Source organism: Phyllostomus hastatus, unplaced genomic scaffold (genome assembly GCF_019186645.2).
Source record: "Phyllostomus hastatus isolate PE091 unplaced genomic scaffold, TTU_PhHast_1.1 phas_contig_80, whole genome shotgun sequence".
NCBI classification, from domain to species: domain Eukaryota; kingdom Metazoa; phylum Chordata; class Mammalia; order Chiroptera; family Phyllostomidae; genus Phyllostomus; species Phyllostomus hastatus.
Window position 1 is genome coordinate 30400400 of NW_025333960.1, and position 21892 is coordinate 30422291.

Here is a 21892-nt window from a genome sequence, read left to right on the forward strand (position 1 = left end):
TGGGGCCTTGCACAGTACCCGGTGCCACTAAAGCAACAGATAATGGGCTGGGTGGACCAAATGGTCTACCAAATGTCTGTCTCCAGTCCTCCCTGTCTCTAATTTAGTCAGTGCTTCATGGCTAATTACTTGTCCCAAAGTTCTACTTGCCACGTATCCATCTGTGTATCCCTGTTCCTTAGGTGAACAAAACTCAACTTCTTCACCCTTTATTACGTCCTCCTCTCTAACTTGGATCCCTTACTGCAGGAGTGCTGGACTGTCGCTGTGCCACCAGAGAGCCATGCCCATGATGCTCCTCACCCTAACTCATTTAGTCCTTCTGCCTGCTGCTTCTGGTGGTCAGCTTTGCCTACTTTCAAACCCTGTGTTCACCTCATTGAGTATGCAGTGGGTGGCAGAACCACACAGAGAAGCACTATTCTAAGTGACTTTAAAACACTGTAATTTGTGCATCTGAAACCACACACACACACACAAATGAACTGTTTACATGTTTACAATAATCATGTTGGTGGCGGTAGTGTTGGGATTGCTATTCCGAGACTGCGTGTATGTTTGGGTGGGTATGCGTGTGTGTGTTATTGCAATTTTGTCATTCTTAGAGTTCTCAGAGATTAGGATTCTTGGTGTGCGGGAGAAAGAAGATAGAAAGGTACAAGAGGTTAAGTTAAAAACTGTATTCCTGAATTAGAAGAATGAGGCTGAACTCATGTTGTACATTATTTTAACAAACAAGGAAATAAGCATATTTCTAGCTCTGTTTATGGAAAAGGACTAGAAGCAATGATCAAACCATTAGCAAAATGCATCAAAGGCAGCAAGATTGTGGTCTTAAAATATTGAAAGGAACCAGAGCTCTTTGGAGAAATAGCTGATTCTAAGTTTGGAGTAGGAAATGGGAAAAATAAACTTGTCACCTCATATAGAGATAGCAAGGAAGCTATCAAACACTACTGGGATTATTGCCAAAAGAACTGAAAAGCATGTTGAAGAGTGTCCCACTGGCTGGCCAAAGATGGGCCAATATAAGCATCAATATGGATGATAATGGCAATGAACTGAAACACATCAACTATTTGTATTAATGAGTTCATCATGATACTAGAAAAAAAAATAAACCCAACAGATTGCTCATCATTGGAGCATACTAATATCCAGCACCTTATTTTGAAAGTGGGTAAACTTTTAGAACACAAGTGGCAAACACAAGGCCCGCAGGTTGAATCCAGTCCTCTACCTTGTTTTATCTGGCCTGGCACCTTGTTTATACCCAGTGGCCGTGCTGAGCTCCTTGCCCCTAGTTAAGGAGTGGTTACATTTATACAGTCCTAAAATTACATTCGGCCCTTTGAAGGCAACCATGAGGCTGATGTGGCCCCTGGTGAAAATGAGTTTGACACCCCTGTTTTAGAATCCCTATTTATCTTGCCTCTAATGTGAAGTGTAGGATAATCAAACAGTAGTTGAGGTGAAGTTTTGTATATAAAAAATTCTAGCTAAGGAGTGTTAGAATTAGAATATCATGGTCTTGCAACCCCTGATGAATTAGTGGATGTAGGTCCTGAGCACCAAGAGCTGCTGATGTGACAGAAATGAGATACAACCAGCTATTATGTGTGTCCTTGTGGAAACACACACCACGGTCAATGATGAAGTCCAGCCAATGAAACCCAGCCTGGGTCTGATCATGCCTCTGTAAGCAATAACCCATGTATACGTGACCTTGGACGGAAGTCCACGTTGAACTGCACCACAGGAGCACACTCAACAGAACCCAGACTGTGGGGCACGTGACCTAGTTTCTTCAACACATAACTTTCAAGGGAAAGAAAAAGAATTAAAAGACATTTAAAAGTTATGTCAACTAATTGCCACATGTGGATCTTATTTGGATCTTAAGACAAATTGTAAGGAAACGGTATTTATGAGACTGAAATGTGATCACTGACTGGACACTTGATAATATAAGAAAGTATGAATTTTAAGTTTGCGTACATACTTTTAAGAAGAGTCCCTACTTTGGAGATACATATTGAAATACTTATGGATTACATGATGTGATGTCTGGGCTTGGCTTCAAACTAACATGACAGCAGACGGGGGGATGACAGCTGAAACAGGATTGGTGTGAGTTGATTGGCACCAGGGGTTTGCTGAGTTATTCTGTCTCTTTTGTGTATGTTTAAAGTTTTCCATGGGGAAAACATTAAAAAATAAAACAAACATGTTTTGGGTCTTGCTGCGCATCCTCTCACCAAACGTGTTCTGTAGCATTGGCTCTCTGAATTCTCAGGGACTCTATTTCGATTGCTTATTCATCAAACATATATTTGAGAAGTCTTAGCCCACACTCCGTAGGCAAGGAAGACGGTGCTTGCTATCAGAAGTTTATACCCTGTCCTGAAGACCACCCACGCATGCGTCGAGTAGCTGTGAACCACCCAGTAGGGATGCATTGGGGGTGGGATGGGTTACCAAGCTGCAAGCTGTCTGGGACCTAGATTCCTTCTTACACCTTGACCCTGCCTCTCCGGCATCTCTGTGTTTTCCGATGTGGAGGTTTTTTTTGGAACCAGGCTTGTAAGGGGCAAGGTGGCGGAGAGGGGTGTGGAATAAAACACACCAGCAATGAAAAACCAGAGCCATTGGTCATTTAGATTGAACTGAACATTCCTTGACTAATCAGCATTAAAAAATGATCACAGATTAATGCATGGCTATTATAGAAAATTCTGAAATGCAGCAATAATCATTTATTGGTTAACATTGACATTTCGATTTCATTCTAGTCAGAAACCCATGTTTCAAGAACCGTTTGTTAGTGTCTATATATTTTAGTACACTGCCAATTTGGAAAATATTGTTTACATTTATTACCCATAAATTTCTGTTTCCTAACAGAATCTGCCTTATCTACATTTGTGCATACATTTTAGTTAGGGTTCTGAATTATTTTTCTAAACACTGTCTCCTGTGCCCAGAGATTTTCTTGAGCACCATTGCCAGGCAGTCAGTCAACTCTACGCTATATTAATATTAGTGATTAGCTTGAGTGGTTTCTTGAGAGCTTGTTCTCACTTTTTCACCATGAAGTCATGTGTGAATCTAGTTTTAGTTAAAGTAATAAACATTTGTTACATGCTTGGAAAAACTTTCTGACTAGACATGAGCTCATCTAAATGTTCACTTTTCACATATGCTGGTGGAAAAGGATATGGATGGAGAGAGAATTATTTTTTATTTCCTTTATACATATGAGTGTAAAGTAATTTTCCAAAAACTCATGATATTGTCCCATTTTCTCTTGCTTTCCAAAGCCATGATTATCTTCAAGTCTGAGTTAACACAGCTGTCTCTCATTACCTCCAGGGCACAGGCCTCGCTCGTCCCCCCCTCCGCACCCCCCCCCCTCCAGTGCCCTCGGAACAGTGAGGGCGAGTTCTGGGTTCAAAGGGAGCCTCTGCTGAGCCTGCCCACATTTAGCTCAAGTCCTCCATCCATATAATTGGAAAATGCCATAAAATCAAAATGAGGGGCTGATTTAACATAGAGACTGGAGAATTATGCCAGTTCATCTAAATTATTTTTTCTCTTTTGGAGATAAACCATGGTTGCTGACCATTCCTATAAGAATAACCTTTCATTATTCCATTAAGCTTTCTACTATTTACATCACTGAGGTTTTTTATTTTTGCTCCGTTGTTATAATTGAAGAGGCATGTCCCTGCCTTATCCCGGTTGCGCTGGAGACAAGGTACTGTCCCAGTGAGGGCATCTCCTGAGGCAGTAGTAGAAAAATCCCTCTCCTAGATGTCCACAGAAGGGGAACCAAAGGAACATGAGTGCACTTGGGGGCTGGTTGGACACAGGAGATCTTGGCCGAAGTTGGTCACTCTTCAGCCTTTATCTGTAAAGAGAAGGTAGGATTACATCAGTGGTTCTTGAACTGGTGGCCTTTAGGCTTTCCTGGAAAATTTAATAGCAAAGATTGGGTCTTGCTCCCAGAAATTCTGATTAAGTTGACCCTGGAAGGGTCCTGCTTCGTATTCCTTTTTAAAGCTCCCAGGTGATCCTCACATGAAGGAGGCAGGGCCAAAGCCTACCTGAACACCTCCGCGTCACGTGGGTGGCTAAGGCCCATCTGAGCACATGTCTGAATCACCTGAAGGGCTTGGTAAGCCCAGGTCACTGGGTCCCACTATAGGTTTTCCTATCTAGGAAGTCAGGGGTGTGTCAGGTGTTTGCATTTTTAACAAGTTCCCGGGTGTCACTCTTGCCGCTTGAGGTGCCTCCCATGTCCTGCTTCCTGTGATCAGGTCTGCAGGCCAATCGACCAAAGTGGCTCTTTCTGGGGGCAGCGTGCTGCTGCAGGCACTCCCCGGGATCTGTGCTCTGCCTCCCGCTTGTCCAGCCAGCACTTGCCTCGGGGTGGAGATGCTGCTTCCTTACACTCTGGTACCATTTCCAAGACCTTTGGAACAACCGTCCTTAGGGACCATCTTTTGGAACACACAAGGGGCTTTGGGTCCTTCACTTGATGGTCTGTGCTGCTTTGGAATGTTTCCTGTTGTTAAAGCTTAGAGAGCTTCACGGGGCCTGTCCCTAGGGACCTTGGGGGGTGGGAGAGGCAGGGCCTGGCGATTTTTGAAGAATGAGAAACAGAACACTATAAATATTCCTGACAGTCAGGAGATTTGTTTGCTTTATCTTTATTAGATTGCCCAGAAGGCAATAATTGGTCTTTGGCAAACAACACTGTGAAGACTGGTTGTAAAATTCCTCTGGCAACAGTTGAGATGCTTCATTTGAATGGAGCAGAACGATCTTTAGGGGTTGGTCTGGCTTCAAAGGCTTGTGCATCGTTGTTTTAACAGCACAGTCGGGATGGAGGATGGACCTCGACAGCATTTGAAGTCTCTTTCCTTTTTCTTCCCCTCTCCTGCCAGGATGACAAGGATTTGGTGCATGAATTTGTGGTGGCTGAAGGTCTGACCTGTTTGATCAAGGTGGGAGCCGAGGCGGACCAGAACTACCAGAACTACATCCTGAGGGGTAAGTGACAGAAGGCCGTGGGGTGGCCAGCCCCTGCAGCTGGGGAGGTCTGGGGTCCTCTCCAGGAAGTTCAATGCTCAGAGCTTTTTACAAGAAATTTGATCAAGCAGTAAGGTGATAAAACCACCTGGTAGAAAAAGATGACATTAGGTTTTACCAATTTTTAGCCATTAGCGAGGTGAGGGAAGGGGCATACTAAAGTGGGCTTGGGTAAAGCCTGCATTTCAGTAGAGAGCCACCCCAAACCAAAGAGGCTAACTTATTTCTGGGAAAAGTAGTTTCTCCAACTTGAGTTATCACTGGGAACGTGTGTCAGGAGTGCCTGTTCCCCACCGGACCGGTCCTTCTGTTCCTGACTCAGGAGGTGCAGTCAGGAACTTGCAGTGCAAAGAATGATTCTGATATCTACCTCCACAAGTTTATTTTTTATAAAGCAATGCACCTGTGGAGTTTGAAGCACTGCCTACTGTTCCAGTTCATAAAGTTAATGCTCTTTTCATAGTTATAGGTTTTTTTTTTTGTGCACCTTTATATACATACTCACTTTATTTGATCCTATTAAAAATCCTATGAACAACGGGGCAGGAATTATTAGGTTGAACCCTGTGAAATCACTGCTATCAACAGTTTTGATGTATAAAAGGGGAAATTTGATATAATTTAATATCTCCACTTTGTAGCTGAACAATCTGAGCCTCAGAGGTGGAACGTTTGCCTCATAAAGTCAGTTTCTCTAGTGTGTGGTGGAACAGGGGCTGGCCCGGGCCGGGGCACGTCACAGCTGAGGAAGGTCCTGTCCCCGCTCCTGCATGCGTGCCCGCAACTCCCTAGCTCCTTTCCCCCAGTGAGGGAAAAATACAGGACACGTGTGATTTAGTGTCAAGTGCCCATGGCTAGTTGGAGACAGGCAAAATGAAACGGTCTGCTACAGTTCCTGTTGTGTTTTACCCTGAGACGTTTCCTCGTGTTCTGTGTTGTTATTTGGCACGTTGAACTTCGAGTCCTCCCTTTTCTCTGCTCCTGGAGAGCCACTGTAACAAAAGGCAAAAGCAAAAGAGGAAACTTACTGTTCATAAAAAAATTTTTTAAGGATATATTTTCAAGTCAGTGTTCGTTGTCTGCCAACTGTGTATGTGAGAGAGTGTTCCTCTGCCTCCGGTTTTTAGTCCGTGCTGTGCATGAGGCGGAGGAGTCATCTCCCTTCTCAACCTGCAGTTTTCCCCTGGGTGTGTGATAGACCCTCACTGCAGGTTGTCAGAGAGGCTCTGTTGGTGAGTTTTGTTATTTCTATCCTCAGGATGATTAAAACATTTATATGGAAGCTTTCCTGGTGTGTGTAGACAGATTAACCAGAAGCTTTGTCCTGCCGCGTTGCCTTCCAACGCAACTGCCTCTGTGTCTAAAGAGACAGTGCCAACCTTCTCAGCCTCATATTCCGTTCACACTGTCCAACACCTCAAATGGGGGAAAACACAGGAGTCAGGGTGGGAGAGCTTCTTCCTGTTTATTGTCCGGGTCACCTCTAATGTGGATGTTCGTAAGTTGAACCACATTGAAGGACATATACCTAAAATGGCCTAATCCTGAATAGTGGGTCCACATGAACAACAAATATATTTTTGTTATGTTTAAAGTATGCTTTAACTTTACAAAGAGAAATCTACTCCAGTGAATGCTTGTGTGAGTGTGCACTCACATGCACCTCTATATAATTAATATTAAAACCATCTTCAGGGGTGTTCAAACTTTTGGCATTTTTGGGCCACAGTGGAAGAAGAAGGGTTGCCTTGGGCCACACATTAAATACATTGCAACACATAATCACAGAAAAATTCCATGTTTTAAGTAAATTTATGATTTTGTGTTGGGTTGCATTCATAGCCATCCTGAGCCACGTGGGTTGCAGGTTGGACACCCCTGATACGTGTTTTTCTGCCCCTTATCTAGGAGTGTATATGTTTATTTTTATTGAGTAATCATTAGTGTTAATAGCTACATTCAAGGCTGGTGTGACAGGGAGGACTCTGCCAGCTGTGGTCAGTCTCCTTTTATCAAGAAGGTCAAATTCTTGTCAGAATTTGACAAGACCCTGCAGACCTTCCATGGATTAAAACTGGGCCACATGACCATTGTAGCTGCAAGGGAGGCTGGCAGAGTGAGTATAGTAAGTCCTCACTTAATGTGTCTATAGGCTCTTGGAACTATGATGAAATGATGTATCAAAACCAGTTGTACCATAGATGATTGACATAAACAAGAGTAACATTCCTATGACATCTCAATGTTATAACAAAATGCTGCTGAATGAAAGTGTTACTCCAGGACCTGCTGTATTTGGTTTCCTGGACTTTAAGGGGAAGCTGCAAGCGAATAAAGCGTGGCTTTAGACCTGAGGGTCACCAATGCCTGTCATAGAGGGAATTAGGAAGAAAAAACTCAGCCCAACTGAGAAGTCCTTCTAGAAGGCAGCCATGTGGTGGCCTGGTTGGAGTAGTGAGGGCCTCCCTGCTGCTGAGGGAATGGTTGGTTGCACAGAGGGCAGAATAAGCATACTGTCTGCACAAGGTCCTAAATGGTGAATTGTGTGAATTGTCCTTCCTGGGAATGAAAGATGGTATTGACATGAAGTACTTCAGCTAGGCTCTCTACCTTAGTGAATGCTTATCATTAAGCTTGCAGTGTCTTATTAATTTGCAGTGTTCCAATCTGTACCGGAAAGGTGCCAAAGGCAATTACCAAATGTTTAAGAGTTGGAACACCCACGCACAACCAGGGGAGAGCCTGTCAACTACCTGCTGCTGTTCTGGCTGTGCAGAAAAGGCCTTATTGTGGACAACTCTTCCTAACGTGTGAGGGGACTCCGAGTTTCTGTGGCCATCACCTGGCGGCAGTGTCCATTTATTGGAGGTCAGAAGATTTACCATGTGTTACCGGGGAAATGAGCACGTGCTCACTCCCATTCACTCTGCGACAAGGCATCCTGTTTTCCACACAGGGAGGTGCACTTGCATGCCTGCCCCACTTCAGCTAAGTCTCGGAAGACTCAGGGTAACCAGTGCAAACATCAGCACATCTTGATGTGTTTGACCGAAACTCATACCAGGAAAGTACCTTCTGAGGGCTGTAAATGACAGATTTCTTGGGGTGTGACTTTTGTGTTTTTATACAAGGAAACTATCATTTTTCCTAGGCCACATGTTGAATCACCCCTTCCTGACTTTGGAAAGTTTCTCATGTAGGTTTTTTGTAGGTTGTGATCAGCTGCTGGCTGCCAGTAGACATTTGCAATCAAGGATGACCTTTGGATTGCCTCTCTATTTGCCCAACTGTATTTTGACCACATTACCTTAGATGCAGATCAAGAGAAACTGGAAAGAGTTTTAGTTTTGTAAGTCACAGGTTGCTGGGGAGAACACAGCATGCTACCCAGGAGGGGCACAGAGTCCTCATGAGGCGGCACCTTTGTTGTGGTTTCCATGGTGATGTGGAGGAAGCAGGTTTAGGACTGGCTAGTTGGAATAATTTCAGTGGGCTCTGGGGTTGAGGGCAGTCCCTGGCTGTGTGTTACCTGGCTCTGGGTGATTAGGGTGGGCATGTCATGGCCTGCAGTATCAGAGCCCCAGAGCCTAACCCCTGGGTCAAGATGGCATTAAAAAATGCTATTAGTACGGCACAGGGACTAGAATAGCCAAAGACATATGTGCAGGATCTGTGGACTTGGACAACGGTGTGGGGATCACCTGAGGGAGTGGGCAGGGCTAGGTAGACGAGTGCAAAGGGAGAAAAATTGGGACAACGCTAAAAGCATGAACAATGAAATACAGTTAAAAAACAAGAAACGAAAGATGATATTACACACCACAAGGCAGGCGGATGTCACAGTGCCGTGGAGGAGCGTGCCCGTCGTGAAGCTACTTACCTCGGGAGCCCCGTCGGTGAGAGCACGTGTTAGTCCCCAGGTCCAAAGGAAACAGGCGCCTTTGGAGAACCCAGCACTTTCCACATCTGCTTTTAGAACTCATTTAATTTATCTTTATTTTTGCACTCAGCCCTCTGTCAACTCCTCCTTTCGGGCCCAGGAATCTTGCTTTTCACAGAGGATGTATCTGCCGAGAAGTACGGGGAGGTTTTGAGTTACGGCGTAGCCAAGTGTTCTCCGAAAAAATGTGAGCCGGCTGCTGGGAACAGGTCTTAAATGTACAACATGTAGAAATAATATTTATCTGGCTTATTATTCTTGGATGGTTATAGCTAATGATCTAAAGTTTTTTTTGTGATAGCCGGTGTTTAATATAAATCTATGGTGGAATTTGTACCTCACAATTATTCTTATTGAAGGAGGACCTCGAGTGGTATATTCCTGGGAACTTAAACTTTCCATGCACGTACTGCGCCTTCAGCCGTGGGCCATGTCGGCCCCGGGGACGCGACAAGGAAACCGAAATACGGCGCCGACGACCTGGGAAAGCTCCTGGGAGGAGCTGTGCGTGGCCCATTTCGTGTGTTGTATCGCATCTGTCTTAAATGTTTAGAAACTGCATAGAAGTGATGTGCTTTGGGAGAGAAGAGAGGACAGAGGCAGGGAGCTTCGGTGAGACAGCCACCTTTTCTGGCCGCATCACAAGGGAAGCTGCCTCTTGGGGTCTCGTTTTGCATGGAGAAATTTGATGTTATCCTAAAGCAAACTCGTCGCTAATCACAAAACACCACCTCAGCCATTACTGGAGCTGGATAAGGTCTTAGAGCTTCTTTAGTCCAATCCTTTCATTTTAGGAGAACACTGCAGATATTCTGTTTGCCTCTACAGTGTGTTTTTAAGAAATGTTTTAATGGTTCCCAATATTAAAAATGGGATATTTAATCCAGGTTTTAGAACTTTTTTGCAAAAACGACAACCTGAGAACTTCAGGACCTTGCCAGATACCACTTAACTATATTGTGCTATAGGGAAAAAATGCCTTGATTCCTAAGGCATCTCTTAACGAGGGTCAGGACTTCTGGACACTTGGTGGTTTCTGTGGCATCTGCGTCACCAGGAACAGAATTATTACAGACAGCATAGGAAGAGACTATGATGTTAGAAAGAGTGGCACAAAATGATCAAGTAGTGATTAAATCAACGTCCTCCATCTCAGAAAAACTGAAGGGCTGTGTCTCGGCATTTCAGAGCAAAGGAGGCGAGCAAAGGTCGAGTTCAGACTGTACACGGTGGCTAGGGTGGGGCTCAAAGTGGTCCCAAGGTGAGGACTCAGGAGCAGGAGGGCAGCTGCTTCCTCCCCTAATGGGGGAGGGGCGTGGTGAATGCTTGGCGGCCGTGGTCCCTGCTGAACAGCCTGGCCTGGCCGGCCTGTGCCCCCTGGCTCTAGTCCTGGGCATATCTGAAGGCTTGAGGGACATTTCTCTCTTCTGCCCTTTTTTTAATTAAAAGATTTTATTTATTTTTAGAGGGGAAGGGAGGGAGAAAGGGAGAGAAACATCGACATGCAAGAGCTACATCAATCAGTTGCCTCTCACACGCCCACAAATGGGGCCCAGCCCACAACCCAGGCTGTGCCCTGACTGGAATTGAACTGGCGACCTTCAGGTTTGCAGTCGGCAGTTAGTCCACTGAGCCACAGCAGCCAGGACCTTTTGTTTTTCTTTTAAATCCTCACCCGAGGGTATTTTCTCATTGACTTCACAAGGAGAGGGAGGAAGAGAGAGAGAGAGAGAGAGAGAGCGCATGAGAGAACGAACACAGAGAAAAACACCGATGTGAGAGCAACGTGAATTGACTGCCTTTCACATGTGCCCCAACTGGGAATTGAACCTACAACCTTTTCGGTGTACAGGATGACACTCCAACTACCTGAGCCACCAGGCCAGGGCCTTCTCTTCTGCTTCTTGCTGTGAGCTTTGTGTGCTTAGTCAGGATGTCAGATATCACTTGTGGCAGCCATGCAGCCCAACTTTGGTGTGGGTGACACAGGTGCCCTGCTGGTGCCTGTCCCTAAGCCCTGGGGGCTGAGGCCAGTGTGGAGGATGAAGTCTCTCCTCACTCGATGCCTCTCTTTTGATGATTTGGTGTAACAGAGGCTGCTCCCAGGAGGCAGTCAGATCAGCTGGCACAAATTGGGAGCCCGTGGGACCCAGTTGAACCTGTAGGTATTTTGTTTGCCGAATCTAGCACATTAAAAGATTTTAAAATAATCATGAACACTTAAAAATTGTGAGATTTGACCTAACAACACAGATTTCTGGCTTCTCTTGAGAAATGAGCATGTGAGCCAACACTGGGCCCTTATGCCACGGCTACAATTAGCTGGAGTCCGTAGGAGCTGCACCCTTTACTCGGGCAATGGGCTCTGTTTACCACAGTCCCTACCGCTCCCTTTCGTGTGAGCCTAGGGTTGCTCCATTGGTTTTGTTTCTTCTGTGCCTCATAGGCATGTATGTGTGAGGCCTCCGACTAATGACATCGCCGTCTGTGAAGTGAGACTTACAGTTATCTAAAGGGGAAAGGCCCGACTGTATTATAGTTGTACATAAGCTGTGATGTCATTGTTACTTTGCGAACTTGGCTCTCCTGTCCAACACGAATACTTTTTAATCCCCCTGCCTCCTACCCCCGGCACTTCTGAATACTTGCAAAGCTCAGCACGGTCTTCCGCCTTGTCCCGTTCAGGCCCTTCGGTGATGGTCTGAGGATGGACCTCCTGTCACTGCGTGGACAGCGGTAGCCCAGAGTCTGGAGAGCCAAGCTCGGGAGATGGAAGCTGAGAGTAGGTGGAGCCACCTACTGAGATGAGAGTTCGTGGACAAGGTTCCCCATTGGAAACTTGCTGCATTGGGTGAACTTGTAATGTGGTTGAACTTGTAATGTGGTGGTGACAGCAAGGCTTTTGTCTCAGACCTGTGAGCCTCAGACTATACGCCAGGCCTGGGGTGATCAGACTTTGTAGTCCTGGACATTCCTGATGATTCAGGGCACATTTATTCCTACCAGTGGACTTTGCAGTCATTTTTATAAAGTAGTGTGTAGCTTTGGTTATCATTGGGTTAAATGTGTCAGTTACTTTGGGAAGAGCTGACAACTTTATCTGAAAGTTCCACACCATTGCTTGCATGTACTTCCATGTCCTGGGACAAACCCTTTCAAGAACATGTTCCCCATCTAACTGTGGTGTGTGGTGTCTGTTGCCTTCTCTTTTGTGACAGGGTTCTGTGCATATCCCCATGGCGTTTTTGTGTTAGTTTTTTCGTATTTATTCATTTTTAAATTAGGCCTGATATTTACCACAGGTTAGAGGGAGAGGATTCTCTTGGGTCCCTCTCCTGTTTATTTTGTGAACTTGGCTTGGGAGTGCCATCCGCTAAGCAGGGTCTTCCTCATGCTCCTCGGATGTGTTGTGCTTCTGTCAGGGCGCTCTGTGTCTGGGGCTGGTTTCTTCGGTTGTGGCAGCTACTTGGCCAACACAGTCGGTCTTGTGTGAAGTTCCACTTCTGAGGCAGAGTTAGCCTCCTCTTCCTCTGTGTTTACGAGTTTGAAACTCTTCCTTCGAGCGCTTACACCAGTGGCATGCTGGCTGGAGGCTTGGTCTGCAGGTTCCAGGCATTCACCAGCTGTGGCTTGTGGGCTGAGAAGCCGGACCACTCATAGGCAGGGGATGTGGTCTTCACGTTTTGCTTGTTTTTTCTTAGCCCCATGTTTGTTTGAAACTTCTGCTTTTGGCATCTGATATTCTCCGTGCCCTGGTGTGTCTGACCTCGGCCTGAACTTTCGGCTCAACCACTTGGCACTTTAGTAGGGATGTGGCTACCAGGTTGAGCCAGCCACAAACCTGTGGAGGGGTTTGGTTGGGGGCAGGAAAGCAGCAGCCCTCCCTGCTTGGGGAGGGAGGCTGAGTCACTCTTGCTGCTGCTGTTGGTGCATGGTAACAGAACTGATACCTCTGAACGTCCCATCTTTGGCCCCTCTTGTCACCCCCTACATCCCCACCTCGCATCAGGCCTGCTCCCCTTTTAAAAACCTGGGCCAGAGAATAGCTGAGAGCTGCACTTGTGTCCCTCATCTTCTAGGCAATTCCTCTTAGAGAGTTCATGTCTCCCACTGGCCTGCCCAGACCTTAGCATATTGTGGGCTTGCTGGGCTTTTGTAATTACTTTCTGCAGCACTGCATTTCCCAGGAGAGGAAGTTGTCATCACTGGTGTATCTAGACGGACCCCTCAAAGTCAGTGGTGTGAGGCTGGCTACCCTCAGCCTCGGGCTCATGGGATTTCTTCTTCACTGGTGCTTCTCATGGGTCCTTTGGGTAGGCTGGTTGGACGGTTGGAGGCTTCTGTTGCACTGCATTTTTTTCTGAAAGTGCCGAATGATCTGAGTCAGCATCACGAGTGGTCTGTGCCCCAGTGCACCCTTAGGCAGCAGTGCCATGTGCAGGAACTCGGTGGGCCAGTTGGGCGAGGGGGCTCCTGCCTGAGGAAGCAAAGGAAGGCTAGAGCCCATCCAGACCTTTGAAGGGGGCAACCTGCTTTTTGTTTTTCCTCTGGGTTCTCGGGTGGGGCAGGAAGGTGCTGGGCCAGACCCGGGTGAGGCAGGTGACGTGCATGGCCCTGAGTCCTCACCGCATTTGACGGCAAGCAGGGTATTTGCCCTCCGTCTCTAACTCTAGGTGGATGCTTCCAGCTTTAAACATGATTTTGCGTTTGGTTGTTCATTTGTTTGTTTTTTTCTTACCCCCTTTCAAGGTATTTTCCCCCTATAATTAGAAAATGCTTTTCTCTTGGTAGCTTTGCTCTATGATTCATAAGGCTTTTAAGTTTTAACTTTCTAAAGTAAAATGAATTATTAATTATTAATGCTCTGGAATATAGTGAGCATTAAGTAGTAACAGAAATATTTTCTGTAGAGCAGTCTTTATAAAGCAGCACACAGTAGGCCTGCCTGGTGAACGTTATCCCTAGTCTGGAGCATCATTAGACCAAATTGTGTGAAATTGCTGACATTTGACCATTTTTTCCCTGCAGAGATGGCAAAGTGAAATGGTTTAACTTAAATTATCATAGTTTAATCTCAACCTCTTTCCTAGACTGATTAGTTTGTTTCTTTAAATTTTACCTTCCAATCTGTATAAAGTCACATTTAGGCCAGTTTGCGCACACCTGCACTCCCCCCCGCCCCCAACCAACCCCTTGTAATTTTGTGCGGTCACGTCTCTGAGCACTTCGATGTACAGAGCCATTCCTAGCCAGCCTCAGCCAAAGAGATTTCTTCGGCATTTTTATCTCCACTGGAAGCCTTCGTCGTCTTCCCTTCACATGAGAAAAGAAAGACGAAAGAAGCACAGTTATTTGGCCATCCCTATATGTGGAACTTTCCATGGCCGAATCTCATTGCCGTATGTCCTTTGGGAATTTTTCCACTTTATTCATACTGGAGATGCGCCTCTCACGCCGTCCGTCTCTGCTTGCTCGGTAGACGTGTACAGAGGAACGGCGGACTGGGTGTGCCCTTAATCACAGTCGTTACCTCCCCTGCCGTTAACTGTCTCTCATGGTCTTCTCTCACAGGGCTCTGCTTACAAATCCAAGTTCAGGACAGAACAGAAGGTCTTAAGCAAATTTTAAACCCAACCCTAAACATGGATTAAAACTATTTTCTTGCCTGGGCTTTGCTGAGGCATGTCAGTTGCTGTGTTTGTACATTGCATTTTGGAGTGTTGAGGGCTCTTGGTAGACTGGGCCAGCCTGCCTGCAGGTTGCCACTCTTTTTCCTGATAATGTGGCTTCCCTGCCATCGATGTGCACAAGACCCCAGCTCAAGTCACTCTGTGGTGTCCCAGATGTGTGGAGCCAGCCATGACTCAAGTATCCCCAAGGCCCCATTTCTACACCTCAACACAGCATCTTTGCATGCCAGCCAGCGCCCCCACCGCTGCTTCATTCAACATCCCCAGGAAGGACACCGTCCTCCATTGCATTTAAGTCAGCTGCCCCTTGACCACCCCCCCCCACCCCCAATCTCTGTAATCATCCACCACCAAACTCAGGCTTCTCTACCCCTCACTCCTGTCTCCCTTTCAAATCCTTACATCTCTTTTCATTTTCAGTTATGGTTTCTGAGTTCAGACCATCATTTCTTCCTTCCTATTGTTCTCTATGAGCTAATTAGTCTCTCTGACATCATTTCTGCTTCCTTTTGGTCCATTTTATACCCTGTTGCCTGGGTGGGCCTCCTCCATCCCCGGTGTAGATTCTTCAGTGGCTCCTCTCATCCTCTGCCAGAAGTCCTGGCCTTTCCAGGACTTCTCTGGCCTTTCCAGGACTTCCATTTTATACCCTGTTGCCTGGGTGGGCCTCCTCCGTCCCCAGTATAGATTCTTCAGTGGCTCCTCTCATCCTCTGCCAGAAGTTCTGGCAGAGTATCTGTGTGGCTAGTGTATCAGTCCAGGCCATTTCCACTCTCTCTCTACGAGTCCCTTCCTTACCTGGTTCACACTTTACCCTTTGCTTCCTGCTTGTGTTTGGGAGGGAGCTAAGATGCCATATTCCCCAGGAGATCTTCTCTTGTACCCCAATATTTTGGCCCTCTGTGTATACCCTGGTATTGACACTTACCTCATTTAATACATTAGCTCAGATAATAAAAAAAAAATTTGTTGCAAATACACTATGGGCCAGAGACCCTAGGCTAATTCCCTCTACCACACTTGGCTACCTGTGTGCATGTCAGTTTTCATCCTTGGTGCCAGGCATATTTTAGGAGCTCAGTGAAAATCGACTGGAGGAGAGACTAGGTGAATGATAGACTGTCTGCCAGGAAGAGAACCCATGATCCCTGAGGAAGCTCCTGGTTTATACTGAGGATTTGGGAGAACGTGGATTTGCTAATCTGCAGCTTTAGCTCGCCAGATTGTCTTATTTCTGAGAAATGATAGCACATGTTGATTTGTTTTTGGTACTTAGAAAAAAAAAGCTAAACTATTGAATTATGTTTTGATAATTTTGCTTGTTCAGTAGCTCAAGATGGTATATATGTTGATTTTAAATATCATGGTTTCTGAAGGTCAAATCCATGCAAAAATGGATCATACCACATAACCTGCTTTGTATCTCAGGGAGTTATCTACCTGCCTCTGAAATAGATGGATTATGAATTCCTTGGTGGTAGGAAGAGTGTTGTCATAGCCTTCGTGGCCCCAGCTCCAGTCTGATCCTGTTGCCTCAGATACTTAACAGCTATTTGATTAAAACAACTAAATGAATGAGTGGGAGGGGAATACCCAGGGCCATGCCACAGAGCTGTCTTGGTCTTATGTAGTACTTTGTGAGTGAGTGATGGTGGGTAAGCACATACTTTATACTGGGAGCTAGGTGTGCACGATCAGAAGATGCAGAAAGGGGAGATGCAGTAAGATGGTAAGCAATGATGTGTGTGACTGGGAGCATTCATTTGATTTGGTTTTCAGTATCCTCATGATCTCAACCATGTTATCCCTTGCTTCCCTTTCCCTGCCTCTCCTTTCCTCTGCTACTCACAACTGAATTCCCCCAAAGCCATTCTGGTGCCAGGTTGACCTGATGTTTTTTGAGCCAGTTCCCGCAGGGAGAACTGTGTTCCATGGCCCCCGCTGCACACACTTGCCTCTCCCAGGGCCGCCATGGCTCCAGGCTTCCCTGAAACACTACTAGGGCACCCTAATTATCCCAGAATTAGAGCTCTAGTCTTTACTCGCCATTGTCACCCCGTCCTTGAGACTCAGCTTGAGCCCAGAAGGGTTTCAGTGGGGGATAAGTTTAGATGCAGTTAGCTATGTTGAGGTTGTTTTTGGAGGAAAGGACAAACGTGTTGCTCTTAAAGAAAGGTTGGGAGCAATGAGTAGGAGTTACAGGAAAGTGGTTTTTTGACTGAAGACAAGCTGCTAGAACACAGTTGGAAAATTAGTTTATTTTCTTTGCCAACATAAACTGATCAGTGGTGACTTTCTGGAGCATTCTGTGTTGAGGATTCTGAAGCCACATCCAGCATCAGCAGGAAAGAGTGCCATGACCAATTCTTGATGTCTGTCAGCAGCCCAGGAGTGGGGAGTGAGAGTGGGAATACCATATATGGTGTTTGTTTATTCTGGGGAATATTAGGCATTTTCAGAATGCTCGTTGAGTTGATTTCAGACAGGTGTGTGACAATTTTCTAATCACAATACTTTGTATTGGGACCAGCAAGGACCAGATAACCTATTAGGGCCATGAGACTTGGGATGGGGAACAGAGGGATGACCTCTTAGATCCCTTACAACTCTAGGTTCTGTATTTCTGAATAAAATAGAAAAAGCAGAACGGATGGAGGCAGAGTTGTCTGGCTCTCCTTCTTCTCCATGTTCTTAGTCGCTGTAGGATCCGCAGGCTCTCCCCCAAGCATGTATATTGTCCTGTTTTAGCTTCAGAGAAGGCCATCTGGTTACACGGCATAGAGCCCAGCCAAGTCATTGGAAAGGAAGGTGAGCTGCTCTGGGTCACTAAGGGGCTGCTATTCATGTTGATCTGCGGAATTGGAAGGATTAGCAGATTGAGGATTGGTTTATATCCAGGAATTCATATGTCCATGTATACTCAACATGGAGATAGTGGTGGGTTTGCTGTGTCTCCAGAGCTTCAGGGAGCTTTGACTATAGCAGGGGAAGTGGCGTGCAGACTGTGGTAGGCAGAATTCCAAGGTGACTCAGAAGATCCCTGCCCCCTGCTGCACACCCTGTGTAATCCTCTCCCCCCGAGTGTGGGTGAGGCCGGTGATCATGATGGACCTGTGAATATCACGGAGCCATGATTAGGCCACAGTATATGGCAAGGATGAAAGGACTCTGCAGATGTAAATAAAGTCTCAAATCAGTTGAGTTTGAGTTAGTTAAAAGGGCAGTTATCTTGTGTGGGACAGGCCTGAACAGGTGAACCCTTAAAAGAGAGTATACAAGTCATAGACACTCTCTTCTGCTGACTTTGAGGAAGCGAGTTGCCATGAGTTCTACAGCTGCAAGGAAATGAATGCTGCCAACAACCACATAGGCTTGGAAGGGGACCCCAAGCCTCAGATGGGACCACAGCCCCATCTGACACCTTGATTGCAGCCTTGTGAGACCCTGAGCAGAGGACCCGGCTAAGCTGTGCCTGGACTCCTGCCCCATGGAAATAGTGAGATAATGTGTGTTGTTCTAAGTTGCTAAGTTTGTGGCAATTTATTATATAGCAATAGAAAACAAATGCAGTTAATATAAAAATTGTAATACAAAGCCATCTGGACATGCAAAAATTGGTGCAAAATACTCTGTGACCTCAGAAGAGGCAGAGGTCTTTGGAAGGAGGTTAGGAGAAGATTTCACGAAGACAACAACTTCTTATTTTCTTCCTGGGTTTCCTAGGCAACCATGTGCCATCCATCTAAACTGAATTTCCCTCCATGTCCCTGCCGTTTCTTGTGTGAGCCTTTCAGGTGGTCTGCTTAGACCCCTCACTCCGGTGGTGGTTACTCATTTGGTTCTCTCAAAAAGACTTTGATGACATCTGTCCTCACTCAATTAAAGGGCTCTCTCCTGCACCCCAATAAGTAACTAAAGGAGAAGGTGATTCAAAAGAAAATTCAGGATTTCCGCTATGCCCGTGTCAGGAGAGAACATGGCAGTCTTATAAAGACTGGGCCATCTTGGATGATCTTACCCACGGGAGATCATCCCATGGGAGACGGGCAACCGGGGCACAAGGGCTCTGCGGCAAGTCGTGATCCTCTCCAGTGAAGCCTTTTGCTCTTCTTTCTTTGCATCCCTACCATCCATTCCTTCACGTGCTCGTGCATCCAGCACGTGCCCTAGGCTGAGAGTTGCAGTGGGAGGGCTGAAGCTGAGGCCCCTCACCGCAAGGAACTTGGCAGTGACCCTAGGATAGGAGCCATCAAGTGAAGATGGATATACAGAAAAACAGTGTATTAAGTTAGGTTTTGGATAAAAATCCTTAAATCCTGTTTTTTTCCTCTCAAATTGCTTGCATCAGCATTGTGTTCCCAAAGGTGGCTGATAAATTTTAAGTAGTTCAATCCTATGTCATCCATTTCAAAGGCACAGGAAGCTATTTGAGTTGCTCTTTGCTCAGTCATTCAAGATGTTTGCTTTTCATAATTCAGCTTTTCTTTTTTATAGAACAGCTTAATGTATCACGTTTCATGGGAATTTCATAAAACACAAAATGTGGTACTTGAATCAACTGTTCATTCTCATGTAGGCAAAACACAGCACAAAGGTTTCTAGGCATTATCAGGCTTGCAAAGAAAGGAAATATGTAATTTTATGGTTTTGTTTCTGAATTCCACGTGGATTACCAAATTCCTGTTACGTCAGTTGAAGTCCTAATGTGAAAGTTGCTTGGAACTGAGAAGGGCTGACCCTTTTATAAATTGTGGTTGAAATAGTAGTAACCTTCCTGACCTATTAGGAAGCACCGTCTGTTCCCCACCTGGTTGGACAAGCAGGTATTCCAAGAAGGCTGTGCACTGGGGAAGGGGACAGTGGCTACTGCCAGCTCTTTGTTACCTGGTAGAAGGTTCCTGAGAGCAGTTTCCAGCCTAAGTCCCTTCTGACTGTTCCCCTGGGAGCTGTGCCTGGTCGACGTCTGAGCAAGGTGGGCCGTTGTCCTTTTTAAGGTTTTCTGACTAGTCCTGCACTGAGAAATAAGTATAAAAGGTCTGTCCAGAAAATGTCCAGCCATTGTTAATGTAACGAGAATGGCTTGTGCAACACTGAGAGGTGGAAGTGATAGAACCTGTTTTGTAACCTAATGGATTCTTTGACTAGAATACTTACTGCTTCTCTTTCTACTGTTTTTGTGGGTTTGTTGGTGGTAAGACAGTATAGGAGGAAATGGTTTGCGGCTGTTTTTCCCCATGGGGTTGACAGTAAAGGTGGAGGGCATACATGACCTTCCCAAGCCCACTGTCTCTGTCACCTTGTGGATTTTATGTCCCCCGAGTGCTGTGGTGTCTCCTGACAGTTACCGTCAGAGCCCCTTTAGCCGCCACAGGGCATGTTCGCTGCCTTGGCATGTGGTAGTGGACCTGAGAAGACATAGTTACATCACCTAGGGGGTGAGGCAGCCTCTACTCTGGCTCTGTGTTGGGGTGCACATAAAACAGCTGAGTGGGTGTGTCTGATCCACTGTGCAGTTGACCTCTTTGCTTTATCCATGCTGACCCTTCTGCCTCCTCCTCCTCGGCTTACTATAGGGTCTCTCTTTACCCTTTGTGATACCCTTCCCATGAGGCATTCTGTGGAGCCCTTCCTAAAGCCCTCTGGGAGCGTGGCCTTCCCACCTCACAGCATATGTGTGACCATCTGTCCCCTCGTCCTTCTCCCTGACTAGGCCCAAACCTCCTTGATGATCAGACACTCTGATCTGCACCTGGACCCCCTGTGCCCCACTTTGAACAGGCACCTTGTGTGCTTGGTGCTCGCCAGGCCCTTCAGTAAAGGAATCAAGCAGTAACTGTTGTCCAGAGAATGTCAGAGGGACAACGAACCCATGAAACAAAGACAAGGCAGAGAAGGCTCAGTATTAAAAGCTAGAAAAACAGGAGGAAAAACTCACAAGAGATGACCATGATCAGAGCAAAAGCCATGCCCACTCACATGTGGACAGTTAAATGGAACCTCAGCACACATGGTTTGTCCCATTCAGGCTGCCATGTTAGGGTTTGTGAGCCTGAAATGATTAGCCCCATTCTGGGCTTTTTGAATGGTTCAATCAGAACAGAGTGCTCTGCATTCCTGATCGGAACCCCGTGTTTCTCAGGAATGAAGTCTGTCCTTCTGTTATACTCTTTTCCCCCTTGAGCAAAGGCATGGTGCTGAAAGAGCCCAAGGGCAGTGCAGAATGTCCTGGCTCACTCCCCTTCGAGGTCATGAGCACCCGAGGCTAGGTATCTAAGCTGGCGTCTCCTGTCTCTCTGGCTTCCCCTTTTAGCCGCAGGTTGTGTGGAGAGTTCACCTCGTGGTCCTCTGGGGCCTGGGCGATCTCATTTGCAAAGTATTTATTCAAAGCCAGTACCCTGTGCACAGGCGAATGCCTTTGGCTTTCTTTGTTAACTGGACAAGAGAACATGGCTGTTTTGTCATATTATGCCTTGGAGGTAGGTATTGGGTGTTGAGAAAAAGTTTACTTCATTGCACAGCTTCTGCTCCTTTAGAAACCTGGTCTTGTGTACATTACATCACCTATTTCCACACCTGCCTCTGTGCCAGTGGGCCATGCCAAATCACCACTCACCTTGCTTCTAACACACTCAAGAGCCTGCTGATGGATTGGTGTCAGCTGGGCAGAAAGCTGCACATTGAGGGGAGCCCCATATACTCTCTGGGGGGATTCTTACCCCAAGCAGACGTCACCATCATTTGCTATAAAGAGGGTGTGTGGAGGCAGATGGCTTACTTGGAGTTTTATAAATAGATGTAGCTGTTGGTGAGACGCAAGCTGGCTTTGGGTGTTGCTTCTCTAGATATAGCTGAACACCAGAATGTTGAGCTCTGAAAATCCTATTGCTAGGAGGTTCCTGCGGTTGTTCTGGAAACGTGGCAGCACTCAAGGACAGATGGGTTTAAATTCGGATTCCCTAACAGCCTGACAGAGTTTGACATGTGCCCGTGTCTGCTGCTTTTTGTTTAGCTGACCGCTGGTGTGGCAGAGGTCATGCATTCTTCTCCTTGGTTTGGATTCGGGAGCCGACTGTTTTGGCCACTCGGTTTTCAGCGGGAGAGAGCCTTCCTTGAAGAAGTGCATTTTGCTGTCTGGTTTTTCTTTTCAACACAAGAGACTAAAGAGATG

General features: G+C 46.2%; 1 protein-coding gene across 9 annotated transcripts in view; it reads left to right on the forward strand.

Moving 5' to 3' along the window:
- Positions 1 to 21892, forward strand: part of FHOD3 (formin homology 2 domain containing 3) — a 432675-nt gene that overhangs the window by 191567 nt on the left and 219216 nt on the right. For all 9 annotated transcript variants that reach the window (XM_045850095.1, XM_045850098.1, XM_045850099.1 and 6 more), the window contains exon 5: positions 4950 to 5055. In XM_045850095.1, coding sequence (XP_045706051.1) covers positions 4950 to 5055 — 106 coding nt within the window. The remainder of the gene's footprint in view (positions 1 to 4949; positions 5056 to 21892) is intronic.